The sequence below is a fragment of the Capra hircus genome, chromosome 24 (genome assembly GCF_001704415.2).
Source record: "Capra hircus breed San Clemente chromosome 24, ASM170441v1, whole genome shotgun sequence".
NCBI lineage: Eukaryota > Metazoa > Chordata > Mammalia > Artiodactyla > Bovidae > Capra > Capra hircus.
In genome coordinates this window covers 26,003,228-26,024,980 of record NC_030831.1, presented here as the reverse complement: position 1 = coordinate 26,024,980, position 21,753 = coordinate 26,003,228, and the positions used below count along the sequence as shown (strand labels likewise).

General features: G+C 39.7%; 1 protein-coding gene and 1 long non-coding RNA gene across 3 annotated transcripts in view; one reads left to right on the top strand and one right to left on the bottom strand.

Annotated features, from left to right (window-relative positions):
- Positions 1-2,293, bottom strand: part of LOC108633787 — a 34,067-nt gene extending 31,774 nt beyond the window's left edge. Inside the window, exon 1 of the long non-coding RNA XR_001917154.1 lies at positions 2,031-2,293. This is a non-coding gene — a long non-coding RNA (uncharacterized LOC108633787). The remainder of the gene's footprint in view (positions 1-2,030) is intronic.
- Positions 16,511-21,753, top strand: part of DSG3 (desmoglein 3) — a 33,588-nt gene continuing 28,345 nt past the window's right edge. The window contains exon 1 of one of the 2 annotated variants that reach the window (XM_018039431.1): positions 16,511-16,755. In XM_018039431.1, coding sequence (XP_017894920.1) covers positions 16,708-16,755 — 48 coding nt within the window. In that variant the 5' untranslated portion in view covers positions 16,511-16,707. The remainder of the gene's footprint in view (positions 16,756-21,753) is intronic. The other variant, XM_005697014.3, reaches the window with a different exon arrangement.

The window sequence follows — 21,753 nt, the reverse complement described above, 5'->3', positions numbered from 1 at the left end:
TTTGCTATTAGAGCACCATTGATTATTTTCCTTACTCTTGTTATTGTTGTTCAGTAAGTCGTGTCCATCTCTTTGCAATCCCATGGACTGCAGCACCTCAGGCTTCCCTGTCCTTCACTGTTTCCTGGAGTTTGCTCAAACTCATGTGCATTGAGTTGTTAATACCATCCAACCATCTCATCCTCTGTTGCCCCCTTCTCCTACTGTCTATAAATAATATGTTAGCCCTGATCTACGTACCATCACGCCATGGGAAATAGGTGGAGAAACAGTGGAAACAGTGTCAGACTTTATTTTTGGGGGTTCCAAAATCACTGCAGATGGTGATTGCAGCCATGAAATTAAAAGACGCTTACTCCTTGGAAGAAAAGTTATGACCAACCTAGATAGCATATTCAAAAGCAGAGACATTACTTTGCTGACTAAGGTCCGTCTAGTCAAGGCTATGGTTTTTTCTGTGGTCGTGTATGGATGTGAGAGTTGGACTGTGAAGAAGGCTGAGTGCCGAAGAATTGATGCTTTTGAACTGTGGTGTTGGAGAAGACTCTTGAGAGTCCCTTGGACTGAAAGGAGATCCAACCAGCCCATTCTGAAGGAGATCAACCCTGGGATTTCTTTGGAAGGAATGATGCTAAAGCTGAAACTCCAGTACTTTGGCCACCTCATGCGAAGAGTTGACTCATTGGAAAAGACTCTGATGCTGGGCGAGACTGGGGGCAGGAGAAGAAGGGGACGACCAAGGATGAGATGGCTGGATGGCATCACTGACTCGATGAACGCGAGTCTGAGTGAACTCCAGGAGTTGGTGATGGACAGGGAGGCTTGGCGTGCTGTGTGCGATTCATGGGGTCACAGTCAGTGACTCTTGAGTGAGTCACGACTGAGCGACTGAACTGAACTGAACTGATGTACATATAACCCTACAATCAAAAAAATGGGTTACAATTTTCTAAGAAAGTACCAAATTATCATTTAAGAATTTAAACCTGGAAAAACATCTGTTCCCCCAAAAAAGTCATAAGAAAGTCTGAACCACAATGCACACCAGCACGCCCAGGTACCACCTGTGGGCGGACTGACAGAACTAGGTTAGCCATCCATCAGAAAGGATCCTCAGATTTAAGTATGTCCTTTACAGAGAAAAAAAATATTCCCAATAAAAACAGGACAGACATGACCTGACATGATGATAGTAAATCTCATCCCAGGATGGCACTTATTACTTACCTTTGTTCTTAATTTCAAGAAATTTGAGATTTTTTACACCACCCAAAATTCATTAAACCCTGACTAATCTTTCACAATTGGTAGATTTCAGTCAAGTTCTAGCCTATTCCCTGTTACTTTTCATTTCCACTGTTTCAAACCAATGTTTTCCCCTCTCACCCTGCCTCCCTCAACTTGGAGCATTTACATCTTCTGCTTCACCTGCACAGAGATACTGAGAGAAGATACTGTGATAAGTAACATTGAAAAATGAAGACAAAAGGTTCAACTCTTGAAGAGAGAGAATGGAAGACCTGGACCCATGAGCAAACCTGGCCTCTACAGTCATTGCTTTCCCAACAGTTACAGGCTGAAGTACAAACCCCAGACAAGTGTCACAAGCTAACAAGATTCATTAGCTGTTTCTGATGGCTGTTATCTATTCACACAGAGCATAATCTTCATATTCATACAGAGCAGAATCAAGATGCTTCCAACCAACCACTAAAATCCAGCAGTACTTTTGGACCAAACCACACAGAAGCACTAAAACAGTTAACTAGAAGCTTAACACTTTCCCACCCCTTGCAGTTTCATAAAATTTATCAGTGAAAAACAACTGATTATCTATAGAAATGAAAAAAAAAAGAAAGTTAAATCCTTTACCATATTCTGGTAACCAACTAGTTTAGGGCGTTAATGCCTTCCTCTCTGTCTTCAGATTTTCTGATGGGAGGCTCTGAGGAGTCATGTTTACTGCTAAGAGGAAGCAAGCATGAGAATCAGAGAGAGAGAGCAAAAACTAGAGGGAACAGGACACATACCCTCCACTGACTCCGGCCTCTCCCAGTCTCTCTCTCCAAGTCAACAGTTCCTTTCTGCCTGCACCACAGGCTTCCTCAGACAGGAGGATCCAGGTCAGGAGGGCATCAGACTCCTCCTGAATTCCTCCCTCCATGCTTCTCCCTCCTAGAGAGAGAAGAAGGGAGGCAAGCAAAGACCACAGAAAATCCCACTGGCTTAGCAATTGTGGTTTCTCGGGAATCGAAAGGGATGTCCTTTCTCTGAAGATAAGGGTGTGTTCAGCTCACTGCATGTTTTGGCAAAGTACTTGACAAGACAGAAAAGTATGTAGCTTAACAGGAAAAGAAGGGCTGAGAAATGGTACCTGAAATTGAAGTCACTAAGCTCCATGACAGACTGATTAGCAGGGATAACTTAGAAAACATCCATCATGTTGTCAGCTGGAAAAGCTGGGCAAAATGAACATTGCTTTACATTGAGTTTTGAAATCTGGAATAACTGGTGATTCTTAGGGTTGAGTACAATAATAACAATAGTAACCATGCCTTCTGGATTTCTAAGATGGATTCATATTTATCACCAGTTCTTTTAGTCTTAACTTAAAATCATACATCTGTTGCCCCCTTATGTACTCATTCTTGTTAGACTAAACTGAGTTTTAGAAAATACAGTCACTCTTGTAGGCATTCATTAAATATCTGTCAATTTCACATGACCAATTAGTCATGTAAAAACTTTCACAGCATGGACTGAATTAGCTCCATGCTTTCCATGCCTATGGATACACTTTGATCCAAGACTCCACCATTATCTCATTAATCTTTGTATCTCAAGGCTTAGTTTAAATTGTGCCTGGTACATTAGACTCTTAATAAATATAAATAAATATATTCCATATATGCGGAATGTATACTCATTGACTGAATTATCCTTATTCAGTCAGTTCTTAACATTGTTATCAAAACTGTCTCTTCTAGTAGCTGTAGGTTATGGGAGGATCTATGTTTCTACAAGAAAAATCATGAAGAGATATTATTAAACTTGTACATTCCAAGATTTGCAGCTCTCACAACAGGTCTCAGAATTCTATTCATATTTGGATTCAGTTCTTGGACAAGTCATTTAAATTTTTCAACATACTTTGCTTATTTGTAAAATTAGAGAATTGGATTAAACCAGTTTTTTTTATCGGGCTTCCCAGGTGGCACTAATGGTAAAGGATCCGCCTGCCAGTGCAGGAGACGCAAGAGACTCAAGTTCAATCCCTGGATTGAGAAGATCCCCGGGAGGATGAAATGGCACCCACTCCAGTATTCCTGCCTGGAAAATTCCATGGACAAAAGAGCCTGGTGGGCTACAGTCCATGGGGTCGCAAAGAGTCAGACACGACTGAGCACTGACACACACAGTGTTTTTAATACTGTGGGTCACACTCCCCCAATAGGGAGTCACGACATCAATTCAGCATGCCTATCTAGACAAATATTCTTACGGAATTAGATAGAACATAAAAGAAAAGGAAATAGGAGAGTATATCACACAGAGGCAGAGTACACACTTATTGGTTGTTGACATAACTCTATTTTTGACCATGGTTAAAAGAAGTTTGAAAACCACTAGACTAGATCATCTTAAGCTTCTTTAGTCTCAAATGTTTGAATTTTAGGAATAGATTTAAGGAGAAACAGGAAGGGCTTTAGAGGTAGGAATGGGGGAGTAAGAGTCACAGATAGAGGACAGTGCCTCTTGGAGCAGAGCAAAAGTTGTGCCGGTGAGAAATGCTTCAGTCCCCTTAATATTATTCACATCATCTGAAGATAAGCAGTAGGTAAATCTTTTTACAGACTACCTCTTCCTGGAGAGTACTGGGAAAGTCAAGTCATCAAATCCCTGGAGGACTAGAGTTTGTAAAATGAGGACTCAGCGATCCTCAGTGACCAAAAGCCTATTATAGTGGTTACTAAGGAAAGGGGTGTGCGTGCTGTCACTTGGTCATCTCTGACTCTGTGACCCCGTGGACTGTAGCCCGTGAGCCTCCTGCATCTCCTGCATTGGCAGGCGGATTCTTTACCATTGAGCCACCTGGGAAGCCGGAGGAAAGACCATATATATTCAAAGCTATTATTTTTCCAGTAGTCAGGTACGAATGTAAGAGTTGGTCCATAAAGAAGGTTGAGCACAGAAGAATTGATGCTTTTGAATTATGGCGCTGGAGAAGGCTCTTGAGAGTCCCTTGAACTGCAAGGAGCTCAAACCAGTAAATCCTAAAGAAAATCAGTCCTGAATATTCACTGGAAGGACTGTTGATGAAGCTGAAGTTCCAATACTTTGGCCACCTGATGTGAAGAGCTGACTCACTGGAAAAGACCCTGATGCTGGGAAAGATTGAAGGCAAGAGAAGGGGGTAATAGAGGATGAGATGGTTAGATAGCATCACCAATTCAATGGAAATGAGTTTGAGCAAACTCCAGGAGAGAGTAGAGGACAGAGGAACTGGTGTGTTGCAGTCCATGGGGTCACAAGAATCAGACACAACTTAATGAATTAGCAACAAGGGAAAGACAGTTCATCTACATGGAAGAAAGAAAGGCTCCATGTAGGTTTTAGGTATATCCTATCTTCATTCATTTACATTGAACCTAGCAAACCCTACCCTGACTATCTTCCGCTTTTGGAGTATGATATAGCTTGCCATTTGTAGATGATGAAACAGGTACCTATAATTCCTGCCCAGTGGGATCCTGTCAACCTAACCTGGATATGGGATTGCTGCTCTGTCTTCACCACTGAGGAACCATGCAGTGAAAGGCGAGTCCCTTACCTCTCTGGGCTTCATAGGCTTCACCTTCAAAATGTGAGTTTCCTGGACAACACATATTTCTGGGTATGAAATTGCCCAGATAGCATCTGCTCTCACTTAACAAGATAATCCCTATAGATACTAAGTCCTTCCCTAAAAGGAGAGTGATCTGAGGCACTCCAGGCACTTGTTCAAGAAGAAACCAATTACAGAGAATCCCCTTTGTGAGTAAAGCCCCAGGTACGCAATTTCCAGGGTGTTTTATGGTCAGCTGAGAAAATTAGGAATGAAGGCTCTTGGAGAGCAATGAACTGTTGTTCCCCGAGGGATAAATTTTCTGAAAAAACTTCAGAATTCCTTGAGATTTTGTGTTACCCCTCCCCTTTCTGCGTACTCCCCTTCTTAGTGGACCGAAGTGGGGTGGTCAGACTCAGTGCATCCACTCCCACATGCTCACTCCCCCCTCCACACACACAGAAGCTTGCTTTTCCTCAAGTTCTAGCAGAATGGGTTTTAATTAAGTCCCAATAAATACTGAGCAATTTTATTAGTTGGATCTTCTTTTTTTAAGAGTGGGAAAAAAAATTGGAAGATAGGGCATTTACCTTTTAGAACGAAAATACAGAACATAAAATTTCATCTGATAAACAGAGGAACACAAATTTCAGATCTACACTTTGTCCAGAGGTAGTATGGAAAGGGAAAATTAATAAAAAGGAAAGAAAGAATGGGTTGGGGGTGGGGCACTGCTGAAGGAGCAGGAAGTAAAAGGATGAGAGAGAGGGAAAGGGAATAATAATTAGGAATGGAAAGAGCAAGCTACATCCACACAGGCAACTGGAAAGGGGATGTGCCTTGAAAGGCAATCAGGAGCGGACGCTGGGTTCCCTAGCCCCAAGGAGCCTGTCACACTCTGGAAGCTCACACACACACACACACACACACACACACACACACGCCTCCCACTCCTCCACCCTGACTTCTCCACCCCTTCACCCTTGGTCCAGCCACAGTGAGATCTATGACCTCCTCGCCAGGAAGCCAACACAAGACAGAGAAGAGATAATCCTTGTTCTAGGATAGACAGTCATTTCCTGGTTTGGAGCTTGCTAAACTGACTAGTCGCCTGCTCTTGTTCCTAATTTGTACTCCATTTCCATTTTTGTTGTTTTTCTCGTATTAGTCAAAAATGCCAACCCCTTTGACTTTTTATTATGACTTCATCTCCCTTAGACCTGACTGTGAGCATAAAATAAGAACTTTTTCAGACACTGAAAGGTGCCCACAGTCTGACCTGGACTCTCTGACCCTGATCTCAGACTTTCTCCCAGGATTCCCATATCTGTTCTTTCAGTGTAACACTCAGAGGCAGGATACCTAATGCACGTTTTGCTCACACTTTCAATTCAACAAGCACTTAATATCTGGCATGGACAGGTGAGGCATGGGGGCTACAAAGAGGTACCAGACACAGCTCCAACCCTGGGGAATGCTACAGACTAGTAAGAGGGATCAACATGTAAGCAAACATTTCAGGATAATCTTTAAGAAATTCCTACCCATGTGCTTTCCCATTGGCTCAGGGGTAAAGAACTCACTCACCAATGCAGGAGACACGGGTTTGATTCCTAGGTCAGGGAGAGAGGAGAGATCCCCTGGAGAAGGAAATGGCAACCCAATCCAGTATTCCTGCCTGGAGAATCCCACGAAGAGAAGAGCCTGTCAGGCTATAGTCCGTGAGGACCCAAAAGAGTCAGATACAACTGAGCAACTAAACAACAACAACCTATGTGTGGGAATGCAGACCCAGAGCACAGGCTAGTTTGGGAGATAGGAGATGGTGTCTGGAGAATATGAATCCTCAACTATTAATATATTAGATATTGCATGTATATATATATATATATATATATACATATATATATATATACACACACACACACATACTAGGCTTCTTTGTCCATTCGCCTTTTTTTAATATTTATTTTAATTTATTCATTTGGCCATGCCTGGTCTTAGTTGCAGCGTGTGGGGTCAAGTTCCCTGACCGCAGATGGAGCCTAGGCCCCTGCACTGAGAGCAGTCTCAGCCACTGGACCACCAGGCAGGTCCCGAGTCATTCACCTTTAATGGACACTTAGTTTGCTTCCATATGTTGGCAACTGCAAATAACGCTGCCATGTAGCTTTTTGAGTCAGTGTTTTTGTTTTTGTTTTCAGCTAAATACCCAGCAGTGGAATTGCTGGGTCATATGGTAGCTCTATTTTTACTTGTTTGAGAAACTCCCATACTGGTTTTCACAGTGACTGTACCAAATTATGTTCCCATAAACAGTATATGAGGGTTCCCTTTTCTCCACATCCTTTCCAACATTTGTTGTGTTCTTTATGAACACAGCCATTCTGACAGGTGTGAGGTGACAGTTCATTGTAGTTTCGATTAGCATTTCCCTGATGACTAGTGAAATTGAATGTCTTTTCACATACCTGTTGGCTACCCGTATGTCCTCTTTGGAAAAATGTCTATTTACGTCTTCTGTCCATTTTTTAATTGAGTTGTTTCCTGTGATGTTCAGTTGTATGAACTGTTATATATTTTGCATATTAACCTCTTAGCAGGTATTTTCTCCCATTCAGTGGGTTGTCTTTTTGTTTTGTTGAGGGTTTCCTTTGCTATGCAAAACTTTTTAAGTCTAATGAGGTCTCATTTGTTTATTTTTATTTCATTTCCTTTGCATTAGGAGATAGACCCCCCAAAATATGGCTATGATTTGTGTCCCAGGGTTTTCTGTCCATGTTTTCTTCCAGGATATTTATAGTTTCTGATCTTTCACTTAGGTCTTTAATCCATTTTGAATTTAGTTTTATATATGGGATGAGAAAATGTTCTAATTTCATTCTTTTACATTATCGCTGTCCAGTTTTCCCACAATATTCTTGTTAATCATGCTCAATGGGCTGGTGGGGATATATATTTTTCTTCCATGCAGACTTTACTTTTTTTTCATCTTTCTCCACCTCTATCTTTCACACAGACTATGGATCAAGTCTGAGAACTGCATTGATAATTTATCTCTAAAGAATTGACACAGTAATTAATTTCATCCTGGAACACATTAATATCTTTCTATTTACTTAGGTCTTATTTTATACCCTTCACTAACAGTCTTCTAATCATTCTTAAGAAAGTTACTTGCAAATATTTTACAGTTTCTCAGAGTCTGAATGGATTCTTATTTCACTTTCTAGGTCCTTTTATACTACTAGGGTAAAAAAAAATGTTACTAACTTATTATATAAAAATCCACATTAAAATTTCTAAGATAAGTGCTACATGCAAATGTGTGATAATAAATTTGAAGATGCTAGAAGATACAGATAAAAGATATGGATGAAATGCTAGAAGATATGGATAATTTCCTTGAAAAATGTAAATCATTGAAAGGTGGCCCCCAAAACATAAAACTTCTACAGACCAACTGACCATAGTGAAACCTGGAGTAACTGGAGATAAATTTCCTAAGCTCAAAATTCTTCCTTACGATGCAGGCTGACCAATCCAAATTAGTACACACTACATCACTTCAAAGTCTAAAGGAATAAAAAGGTGTTCTGAAAATTTGTCAAACATGACTTCATGCAGAGAACTAAAGATTAATATTGTCACCATGTTGCACAAGTTAATCAACGTGTACAAACATCCATAAAATTGGCCGTGTGTCTAAGGCTTCAAAAATGAAGTCCAAACTGACTCATGAGCGTGCTGTAAGAACAAGGGAGACTAGAGGTGGAGTTTTCTCGACTTTAATCTCTCTTGAGGTGTAGCCTTCCAGAAAACCAAATAGGCTCCACCTGTGCCAATACTGGGTCAAAACCCATAAAACTATACTATAAAGATTGTGCTTTGAGAAATGCTCAGCTAAAGTGAATCCACAGGAATCTTCAGAAGTTTCAATAAAGGAAAGTAAACTGAAATGATGTTCAAAAAAGTTAACATGAAACAATAGAGAACAAAATTCCATAGGCTAAGCAACATTTTCCTACAAGACATAGATTTATTACCTATTCAGGTACATAATGGATTCTGATCCTCTTCTTAATGTCAGCGAATAGCATAATGGTGTTTATTCAAAAGAAGGCCAATTAGACATGTCCCAAACTGCAGAAGAAACATGCTCATGTGTTTGAACAGGAAGTTCAGTGCCTTCCTAAGTCTTACGTGACTGTAAAACTGATCTGCACAATACGAGAATTATCGGGCCCCTAAAAAACACAAGCAACAAAGTACACTTGCAATTTTTTTCTTCTCATTAATCTTTTCAGGAGGTTTTGTCGCTCCTAGTCAGGACCCCAATGCTTAAAATGCACGGGATGATCCGTTGTGCAAGTTTTACAGGTTTGCCAAACTTCCTTGCAACTTACTAATCATAAAAGTATCAGTGGATGATGCCTCACTAGGTAAAATGTCAGCAACCCATGAGTCTTTGTAGAGATTAAACACATCTGTCTTTGACCCAGAAGAATGAAGTGTGATGGACTGCTCATTTTTCGGAAATATCCTGCCTTCATTAGAGCTAGTAGTTCTTAACTACAGTCGTTGCTAAAATCCTTGGAGATCATTTTCTCAAATGTTCCATGCTGTTTTCAGAGCCCATCTGAGGCACAGCAGGGAGCAGGGAGCTGCTGCAGCAAACGATGCAGTGTGTCCATTCCACCAGCAGCCACGCCTTGTGACGTGTGGTTTGAGAAGCTGGTGGAACATTCCACATGATATTGCTTCCCACGGGTGGAGTGGTGGGTTGAGCTTTATTTATTTATTTATTTGACTGTGCCAGGTCTTAGTTGCAGCATGCAGGATCTAGTTCCCTGACCAGGGATCGAATCCCAGGCCCCCTGCATTGGGAGCATGGAGGCTTAGCCACTGGACCACCAGGGAGGTCCCTGGGTTGAGCTTTAAATTCTAAAAATTATTTCTCCTTCCTTAGAAATTACCAGTAATGATATTGGTACAATTTGACTCCTAGAAATACATAAGTCATGGCCCTCACAATACTTAAAAATATTTGAGAACTTCTGTGAAATGTGCTCTTTATCATCAAAAGGAATATTAAAAATATACAAATACAGGGATCTAACAATAACTAGGGAGTATAGGAAATTAATACTTGACTTTGCATATTTCATTGTCCTATCTCTTCAAATTGTATCATTTTATTACCTGAGATGGTGAAAAATCATATCATTTTGTCACCTCTCCTGAAAAGGTCAGATGAGGTTAGATTGAGGAGGGGTATCAGGTTCTTTGGATCAAACCAAGATCCAGAACTTACTTAGTTTTAGCTCCAGTTTCTTAGATTGCTATACTCAGAATCTTAACTTCATTTAATTTATTATAATCCAATAAATTATTATTTGCATTTATAAGAACCACATTTAAATCTCTTGAAAGTAGAATTGAGAGTATAGCCACTCAGTTGTGTCCGACTCGTTGTGACCCTATGGAGACCCTTTAGTCTCCTCTGTCCACGGAATTCTCCAGACGAGAATACTGGAGTGGATAGCCATTCCCTTCTCCAGAGGACCTTCCCCACCCAGGGATACAACTGGGGTCTTCTGTACAGCAGGCAGATTCTTTACCATTGAGCCATCAGGGAAGCCCCCTTTAAATCTCTTACTATAGGTAATTCTTTTCTACTTCTTTTATGAGAAAATAGTACTCATATAAAAATATATATTTTAGCTCTACTAAGAGAGAGTTTCACTCTACTAGGAGATTTAAAGCTAAAATCTCTTAGTAGAACTAAAATATATATTTTATATGAGTACTATTTTCTCATAAAAGAAGTAGAAAAGGATTACCTATAATCAATGTTATGCCTCAGGGGGAGGGGGAAAAGGAGAGATAATTTCTTACACTATCAGTAGAAACATAAATTGACAGAGGCTTCTGGGATGATGAGCTATTAAAAATCTGGAGTATACATGCCTTTTGATCCAGCAGACATACTTGCACAAAATTTTTAAAGATATGTTCATTTATTCACCCTGCAAAGTGCTAGGAATATGCTATTAAATGAAACAGACATGATCCCTCCTTATAGAGCACACAGTCAAGTGGAGAAAGGTCATTTAAGTAATCCAAATAAGAAATAACAATGGACACATGACACTAAGCCCTGTGTGTGTGGGCATGCGTGCACTAAGTCACACAGTCATGTTTGACTCTTTGTGACCCCACGGTCTATAGCCTGCCAGGCTCCTCTGTCATGAAATTTTCAAGGAGAGAATACTGGAGTAAGTTGCCATTTTCTACTCCAGGTAATCTTCCCCACCCAGGGATCAAACTGGCATCTCTTGTGTCTTCTATATTGGCAGGCAGATTCTTTACCACTGAGCCACCTGGGAAGCCCCATTACGCCCTATACAGGCAGCAAATTGGGATGATGGATAAAATAATGGGGATGAGCAGGCCCATGCTACGGAAGAGGAAGAAAGGACCCCTCTGAGAAGGCCTCAGAAGCCACCACCTGATGAATGAGTGATGACCTAGGACAGGAAAAGAGTTGATGATTTTCGAAGAACAAAAGAAGGTGCATGTGAGAAGAAGGGAGTATGCGATATGGCTGGAGAGGAACACAAGGAATGGACCAGGCAGTTCCCTGGAAGCCACGACAGGCAGTTTTGATTCTGTTCCAAGTACACTGCAAGCTGCAATCCTTTTAAAAATAGCAGTCAGGTTGCTGACTGAGAGGCAGATTGGGTGAGAGGCAAGAAAGAAACAGGAACTGAGTCCTAAGCCCCTTGCCTAAGCTACCTTGAGAGATTCCAGGAATCTGGCAAGTGTGGAAGCCCAGAGAAGGAGGGAACTAGATGGATTCAAAACAGGTCTTATAAGTAGATTTCACCTTATGGCTTCCCTGATAGCTCAGTTGGTAAAGAATCTGCCTGCAATGCAAGAGACCCCGGTTCAATTCCTGGATCAGGAAGATCCCCTGGAGAAGGGGATAGGCTGCCCACTCCAGTATTCTTGGGCTTCCCTTGTGGCTCAGCTGGTAGTGAATTCCCCTGCAATGTGTGAGACCTGGGTTCAGTTCCTGGTTGGGAAGATACCCTGGAGAAGGGAAAGGCTACCCACTCCAGTATTTTGGCCTAGAGAATTTCATAGACTATATAGTCCATGGGGTCACAAAGAGTCGGACATGACTGAGTGACTTTCACTCACTCAACCACAAGAACCAAAGAAAAGCTTTTTCTAAAGAAACATACTGTTGAAGTGAACATGAGGTTCATTTGGAAAATTCCTCCCTTCTCACTCTTTATTACCTAACAAAAATATTTCCACGAATAAGCAATTGCCTAATCAGACTAAACGAAGCCAAAAGAAGTGGACCCTGGTTCATGACATAAGTGAAAATTTTTAAATGCACGTTCACCTGTATTTACCCTTCTGAAGTTTGAGTTTAAATCAGTATATAATAAAAACTACACAAATCTTTTGAAAGAAAGAATTCCAGGAATCACAGAACCATGGTGACCATGTTGAATACCATCTAATTAGATCAAAGCTCTATTTTCACTGATTTCTACAGTTGTAGGCTGTTCTCTCCAAATGCACGATTATGACGTTCTTTGACATTTCTGGATGTCTTCAAGTGATGATCTTAATGGAAGTGCATGATTCCCATTATCTTGAATAACAAAAAGTGATGGATCACTACAGTGACGGGCTATTTCGGGATGCGTGTAACATTTTGTTGATGCATTATTTGTGGAACTCATATTTTAATTCATGAATTGGTGGACATTCAAGAACCATTAAATATCAAAAAGTAGTGATGTCTGACATGTAAGATACATTATATACATTTCCAGTCAAAACAAGCAAAACCAGTAAAGGCTTGCCAGTGAAGGCAGTCTTATTAAGGTTCTCTACTTGATGAATAACAGAGCTACTGTAGGAAATTAGGAACATTGGGGACATCATAGGAACCTCTGAAGCCACTGCCACTTAAATAAACACTCATACTTATTGTTTCATTTCTTATTCCATGTTCAGCCTTCAGCAGATTGAAGAACAGTTTCTTCTTTAGCCTATGATGCAGTGTATCTATTGTTCCATTCTTATATTTTTAATACAATGCATCAAATGAAGCACAATACACAAGTACAATGAAGCTTCTTTTCAATGATTGTGATTATTATTGTTATGACCCTCATTTTCATTTCAGCATCTTGAGTAAAAGCTAGCTTCAAGCTGGGGCTTGCTTCCAAAGCCATTATCTGGAGAGTAATAACATAATCTCTCAATAGAAACCACTGGAAAATCCTCCCTTCTTTCCTTTTCACAACCAAAAACAAACAAATTAGCAAGTGAAAACACGCTGAGTCCAGAAGGCAAAGGCACTACCCAGCAGGGGTAACCTCAGTCTACCTTCCTCTCGCCTTGTAAATGTGGCCCCAATACAAGGATGTTTTATTACCTTACTGAGCTCCCCAATCCTGCAAAGAAAAAGAAGTGCTAGCTTAAAGCATTATCTAGAGCACCTAGAAGATTAGGGGAGTCCTGTCTGCCTGCTGCTGCTGCTGCTGCTGCTAAGTCGCTTCAGTCGTGTCCGACTCTGTGCGACCCCATAGACAGCAGCCCACCAGGCTCCCCCGTCCCTGGGATTTTCCAGGCAAAAGTACTGGAGTGGGTTGCCATTGCCTTCTCCGCCTGTCTGCCTACCAGTGGACAAGGGGATCTGTCCTTCCTGTCTACAAGCTTCCTTAACTTAGCCTGCATCAGGCTATGTATGGTATATAACTCTCCTACAAGGGCGCCCATACTCTATTTTCACCACCCAACCAAGAATTTACATACTGGTATTTCAAAATACAAAAATGAAGTACCAGTTAAATCCTTAACCTGTGTTTAGGTGAGAAAAGAGCAAAGTGATAATTAATATTTTTAAGCCTAATTAATTAAAATTGTCAAAGAACTAGAATTTTAGAAAAGGCAAATCAGGAGGGAAAAAAATGAGCCATATCTAGAATTTAGTCCACAATGCAATTTATGGGTATTCCTAGGAATATCATAATTCACTGCTATCATTTTAAAAATCTTTTTGTCTCTAGCACAATAATTGTTTTCTAAGTAATGTCTGACTCTTTGCAACCCCATGAATTGAAGTGTAACAGGCTCCTTCATCCTCCACTAACTCTGCTTTGAAGAAACTGCAAGATATTATAGAAAAGGAAGCAACTGAAGTTCATTTCTTCTCTTTTTCCCTGCCCCAGAGTTTAGAATGTTATACATAAAGACTTTCTGTACTCATATTATTTTTAAAGAACTTTCTTTTCTAATCATAAAGCTAATATGCTCTTTAAAAATTTTTTTTAATGTATACAATCATAACGAAAAAACTTAAATACATTCAGAATCACTTCATTCAAAAATAAGTTCTAGTATATTACGGTAGTCCATTCTAGTTTCTAGTTTATATGTATTTCTTTTCATTATCTTATAAGAAAATGGCCCGAGTACACATACATCTAAACCCAAAACTCTCACCAATGTTAAACAAATTCAGATGCTAAATTCACAAGTAACCAACATTTCAATTGCTGAATTCTGCATTACACAAATCAGTAATAAGTTCAATAAAGCTCATCTCAGCTTCTATCCTCCTAAACTTGTTAGCTAGTCCTGTCATGGAGAAACCACTTCCTAATTCAAGAAAGACTTGCCGTGTGCTTCAGTCTTCCCATGTTAGTAAGGATTCAGTATTTGCTCACTTTATGATTCTAATCAAAAAGTGAATAAAATACACATTACTAAACTTAGAAGGAATTCTACAAAGGATATCAAACCTGATCTTTGGAAAATTTCCAAGTTTTTAAGTTTAAACGATTCACTAATTATTCCTCCATTAGCACCAACACCCAACAGATTTGCCATAAATGCTATTTAAGGTATACAATGTTAGTCAGCAGTCATCAAGTGTTTTCTGAAAGTAAATAAATAAAGCCAACATTTCTTATAAATTGGTGGTGGTGGTGGAACTTCAGTCACTAAGCTGTGTCCAACTCTTTGCAACCCCATGACTATAGCCCACCAGGATTCTCTGTCCATGGGATTTTCCAGGCAAGAACACTGGAATGGATTGCCATTACTTTCTCCAGGGGATCTTCCCAACCCAGGATCAAGCCTGAGTTTCCTGCCTTGTAGGCAGATTCTTTACTATCTGAGCCACCAGAGAAGCCCATTTCCTATAAGTTAGTATTGAACAGTTTTGGCTTTGCAGCCATACAGTCTCTGTTCATTCTCAACTCCCCTCAACTTGGCCCTTTCACCACAAAGTCAGCCATTTACAACACATTAACAAATGGGAGTGGCTGTGTTCCAATAAAACTTTATTTACAAAAACTTTATCACAAAATCAAGATTTTTTTTCTGGAAATGGGTGGTAATGATGGCTGTACAACAATGTGAATACATTTAATGTCACTCAGCTATAACTTGAAAATAGTTAAAATAGTAAATTTTATTATGTATACTTTACCAAAATTTTTAAAAATACACGCACAAAACCCCCAACTGCACAACATTTTGCCTATAAGGTGTTTTTCCCCAACTCCTTGACTATGAAATCCTTTCTGTCTGAAATACTCTCATTAAATGATTTTTCTGAAACTAAAAATCTTCCAAAACCTGATGCATAAATACTTATAAGGATAATATTGTTCTTCTACCAAACCTTTAAAAACAATCTGGAATGCTGAAAGCACAAAGGCTTCAGTAGTTGTGGCACACAGGCTTAGTTGCACCACAGCATGTGGGATCTTAGTTCTCCAACCTAGGATCGAACCCACGTCCCCTGCGCTGGGAGGTGGATTCTTAACCACTGGGCCACCAAGGAAATCCCTGCAAACTACTTTTTTTTAAATTTATAAATGAAAAGAAATACAACAGAAAGATGTCAACTGAGTATTATCAGATACCTGATTTTGCAACACTTGGTTTATAGATTTCAAATATCCAAGGCACCATTTGTGTTTAGTCTAATTTTATTTCTAATTGTTTTCACTCAAAACCTATTATTAACAACTGCTTGATGTGATGATTTTCTTCTTCAGATCTGCAGTTTCTTTCAAAAAATATATATTGCTTAACACCTAAAATATATTTCGCGTGTGTGTGCTCAATCATCCAGTCGTGTCTAACACTTTGAGATCTTCATGGACTGTAGCCCACCAAGCTCCTCTGTTCATGGGATTTTTCAGGCAAGATTACTGGAGTGGGTTGCCATTTCCTTCTCCAGGGGATCTTCCCAACTCAGGGATCAAACCAATGTTTCCTGTACTGGCAGACAGATTCTTTACCACTGTGCCACCTGGGAAGCCCCCAAAATACATTTTGCTCAACTTTAAATCTACTCACATATACTCAAGCTAAAAATAAGTGCTCTTCCACAAGTTAGATTTGGGGGAATTTTGGATGTTTTGTTTTACTTTTCAGTTTTAATTGGCACCATGAGAACCAGCCAACTAGATCCTTTTACAGTGTAGTCAAGGCTAGCTTTTGCCCTTCCACACTGTGATTAATTTATTATTCATCTGGTACCTTCCTATTAGAACTGGTTTTTAGCCTGTGAACTTCTCTTTCAGCTTCCAACAAAGGATTTCATTGCTTCAGGAATTGAGGTGTGTCTAAGTTTTTACCTGGGAGCAAAAGTGATGCAAGCGTTTCTGGTGAGACCAATCCTCGGTTTAGGGTGGGGAGGATCTGCATAACAGGCCATCTGCAGACTCCTGAAGACAGGAGAGGCGCTGAGAAAGGGCTTTCCTGAGACATCGTATGCCGACGGTTGGAAGGACTAAAGCAGCAGCTCCCTTCGTTTACCAAGGAAATCAGAAACCATGGCTTGGCTCCCTTTCAGAACCACAGGGGCTCTGGCCATTTTAACGGTAAGTCCTTTTTTTCCCCCTAATAATTGCAAAATTTCCCTGTTTCCCTCCTTGTTAGAGAATGTTAATTTGATTGCTGAATCCCTATTAAAAATTCTAAAAAGAGTTCAGTGGAAAGAAACTGCAAACTGCAAATGAAACTGCAAAGATTACCAATTTCCCCCTTTTGTTGTTGTTGGTTTTTGTTTTTTTTTTAATGCTGTATTTTCACATGGAAAACCAAGCCAGATAGAAACGAATTTGAAAGTCGCCATTTAGCATATTTAGTTGGCGAACTAATTAATCCTAATTGCAGGTCTATTTTCCACAGTATCTTCACTTTCTTTAAAGTCATACTTTTATTCACCCTTTTGTTCAGGCTTTTATTCTATTACACAAAGTAAAACACATAAAGGAGAACGAGGTCTATTTCCCAAAGTTATATATATCTCTCAAGCACATGGCTAAGAATTGTACATGCCTGGTCTTGATACCTGCATGTTTTTAAGTAGTCTAAGACCACTGAATTAAAATCAAAGCAATGTTTGATTCTGGAGAAGCTGGGAGGGTTATTAAGAAAAGAATGTTTATGTTTAGCCATTATGTGCAAAATATATCTAATCTTTAGGGAGAAAAAACTATTTTATAAGCCAGTTTTCCAGAAAAGTAAAACTTTTACTGACTGGGAAAGTTTTATATAGTATTGGATAAAAGAGTAGTGGAATCTGGAGAGCAAAGAACGAGACTAAATGTTACAAACTAGTGTGTTCCTTAACTGTGTTGTTTTAGTGAAGAAAAAAACTGGTCACAATATTATCAGTTCCACATAGATATCAAAATAGTGAAATATACCATAATGAATGTTTTTTAAATCCCTAATAATAATTCTTCATTTTAACAACAATAAGTTGGGTTGGCCTAAGCATTAGTTTCCCTCACGTCCTCATCTAAAAAATTGCAATAACTGAACTTCAAGAAGTTACAGGGAAATAGAGCTCAAGAAAGAACTTTCTAAAAATTAAATATGCTTAAAATTAGAATAGACTGCCTGTTAGCCAGCACTTCTTAGCCTTCTCTGTCATGGCAATGGTCAAGCAGAAAATTGGTATCACACCCTTCTGTTCGAGTCTGTTTCTATTATAAGAGTGTAACTAATTGTTTCGGCAATCTAATGAATTTAATTGACCCAAGAATGTTGTAAAGAGAAATCTGGCAGTTGTATGACTTCCCCACCTTTCCAGATGGTCATTTCTGAACTAAATGAACTGCAGGTAGCCTGATAAGCCATCTGTCCCAGCCAATGACCAGCCTGTGAAGCTAGGGGATATGCGGCAGGGTGTGCCGGAATAGTGTTGTCGCAGAATTGGACTGCCACACACTTAGGGGGGTTTCTTTCCCTTCTCTGATGTGTACCCCTCTCAGTTACCCTTCTGGTTCTGGAGTGGCTATAAGATCCTTACCCCGAGGGCTGTTCTATTCCTCTTTGCATCCCCAACACCTACCATCATATCTCCCTAACAGTGGACACACAATTATTCAAAGAATGGGTGAATGAATGATTGAATGAGGCCTCTCTAAACTATAACCCCCACCACAGTGCCTCTATAATCCTAGTCATGGGGGAAGCTCCCTCAGGAAAATTGCACAGGCTCACATACAAAAACGTACAAGTTATTTACACAACAATATGTCATATATAATTATTAAACTAAGCAGTCTAGAACTGCTCTGTCCAATACGGTAGCCACGAGCCACATGTGGCTATTAACCACATGAAACGTGGTTGATCTGTATTGAGATGTGCTGTTCAGCATAAAGTATACATTATATTTTGAAGACTCTGTATGAAAAAAAAATAACATGCATGCATATGTGCTCAGTTGCATCCAACTCTTTGCAACCCTATGGACTGCAGCCTGCCACGCTCCTCAGTTCATGGGATTCTCCATGCAAGAATACTGGAGTGGGTCGCCATGCCTTCCTCCAGGGGATCTTCTCGACCCAGGGATTGAACCTGCGTCTCCTGAACTGCAGGCAGATTCCTTACCACTGAGCCACAGGGGAAGCCCAAAAAAGAACATAAAATATGTCATCAATAATTTTTATGTCGACTATAATTTGAAATGACAATATTTGGGGTACATTCATTAAAAATATGTTGAAAATATTAATTTCACCTTTTTAGCCGTTTTTAATATGAATATTAAAAAATTTAAAATTTGATAATGCGATTCAGATTCGTTACTTTATTTCAACTGGACAGTGCTGGTCTACTCTTAATCCCATTAATGGAAAGCAGTGTCAGTCAGAAGTGAGGTAGGCAGGGACTTCCCTGGTGGTCCAGTGGTTAAGACTTTGCCTTCCAAAGGGTGTGGGTTCAGTCACTAGTTGGGAAGCTAAGATCCTGTATGCCTTGGGGCCAAAACACCAAAACATAAAAAGTACAGAAATAGTATTGTAACAAATTCAATAAAGACAGTCCACATCAAAAAAAAATTTTTTTAAGTGAGGTAGGCAAACCAGGCTTCATGGACCAGGAGAGATTCGGGCTGCTCTCTGATAAATATAGACGGGCCACAGGGACATCTATTTTGTCGTCAGCCCAGCATGAGCAAAGCCAAGTGCAACTACAGCGCTTGCCTAGGGGTAAGGGACACACTAGTTTGGCTGCATTGGAGAATCCGGATGTGCGTTAGAATGGCAGATAAGGGTCAGACAGAAAAGTGCATTCTGTCAAGGGTAGTGAAATCCTTTTAGAAGTGGGGAGCCACCCAGAGTTTCGAAATGGTGTGGTGATGGGAAAAGAACAATGTTCTTAAAAGCATTGTGGAGTGGAAATGTACATCTTTTGTTATTGAAGGGTGGGGTGTGAAAGTTGGAAGACCTGTTCAGAGGTTTTGAGTTAATTCCCCCAACCTATGACCATACAAAGGTTGCCTAGAGAGGTAATACCTAAAAGCTAAATCACAGACTTCAGTCTATGCCTGTACCACTGACTCACTCCAGGTTTTGCTTCCTCAGCTGTCAAATAAGAATAATCATATCCCCCTGACTAATGAGAATGACCATAGTAAAAATGAAACAGCAATGAATGCAAAAAAGTGTTCCGGAAAATATAAAGTGCTTTGTAGGACTCTACTTCCTATTATTTGTAATGTTTTAGTAATAAAGATGAAACTTGATAACGCCTTAATATTCTGCCTTCCTATTGTAAACAACGACCGACATTAGTTTTAATGTCAAGAACCTACATTTTTCCTGAGTGAAAGGGCATATCAAAAACAGTTATGAGATTAATTTTTTGAAAATTGACAGAAAAAAATTAAACCTGAATTTTAAATGATAGTGGGTATAGGGAAGTGACAAAATTTTAAACTTGGAGCATTACCCCAAATTTTAACTGCTTTAGTCTTCTAGATTCATTGAGAGGGGACTGTGTGAGGAACACCAGCATGTTGTAAAATTTAACATTTATCTGTCTCCCATGTTTGCTTGATCTGTTTTGCACAACACCAAGTAAATATTTTGGGGAAAGGTTTTGTGATTGAAAAATACTTGTCTTCAAAGATTTAAACTTTTCAAAACAATGTTTGTCTTCAAAGGAGACTACTGGTCAGTATTTCAAAGTCCATTAAATCTGAAACACGGTCTGTCAAATAACACTCCTATAGCATCAAACAATAAGCCATTTAATTTCATGTTACAATATTATTATGAAAAGATTTACTCATTACAAAACTAATACAAGCGTTTGAAATCCAAAGATGTTTAAAGCATGATGTTTTAAACAAATTAATAGTGTTCATGCTGGAAAAAAAAGAAAAGTAGTTTAAATACCAAGCTCTGAGTTAGAATGTGTCCTAAATACAGCAGAGGTAGTGATTTAGTCACCAAGTCGTGTCCGACTCTTGGGATCCCATGGACTGTAGCCTGCCAGGCTCCTCTGTACATGGGATTCTCCAGGCGAGAAGACTGGAGTGGGTTGCCATTTCTTTCTCCAGAGGATCTTCCTGACCCAGGGATCGAACCAGGGTTTCCGATATTGCAGGCAGCTTCTTTACGGACTGAGCTATGAGGGAAGCCTCAAATACAGCAGAACACCCTTCAACCACTTTCGCTACAGAACATCCAGAAAGCAAATTGTTAAGAAAAGAATTGTAAGCTAAGTGGCCCAGATTTTTATCAGAAGGAAAATCTTCGACACATCCTTCCTTCTCTTCATTGATGAAGCAATCCAATTTCCAATTCTGGTGAATATATGAAAATTAATTTCCTCCTGAACCTCTCCAACAGTTAAAATTCTAAAATCAGAATAACCTTGCCAAGCGATTCCAGCCAGCCCTGACTGACGTGCAAACCTTGGGAAAGATGTAATTATTTACTTCCATCAATTACCACTCCCAGTTGCTTAATACTCGAAACCGGTTTTCATTTAGAACTAGAAGACTTGGTGTCCATGATGCTTCTCATAAACCCCTTAGCCTTTGGCTCTTCCTTTCCAGTTAAGAGTCAATCTGATAGCCTAAGGAGAGGGTTTGCTTTGTGAGGTTCATTACAAGAATTAGGGCAAGAGTTGGACACAACTTGGCAACTAAACCACCAAGGAGACGGCTTGCTTTGTGAAGTTCATTACAAGAATTACACAGGCAACTGTTTACTATCCATAATTATACTATGAATAATTGAATCCGTGTAATGTGCACATGTTCCTTGTATGACCACTGCACAGTTGACCAGGCTGTACACTGCACAATACCAGGAGGTACATTCACATAAACTACAATGTGAACAATGTCCCCTGGAGTTGCACAGGGGGAAAATCACACCACTGGACAGTGGAACACTGGTTCTTATCTCTTTCTGAGGCTCAAGAAAGAGTTCTATGTGCCTTGACATAAGTGATAATAATAAAAGATCATATCACAGTGGCTCTTTACATCTTTTTTAAGTCCAAACAGCGGTAATTAACACTTATTAAGCATTTACTGCAGGCTAGGGTTCATCTATGTGTTTTAGACC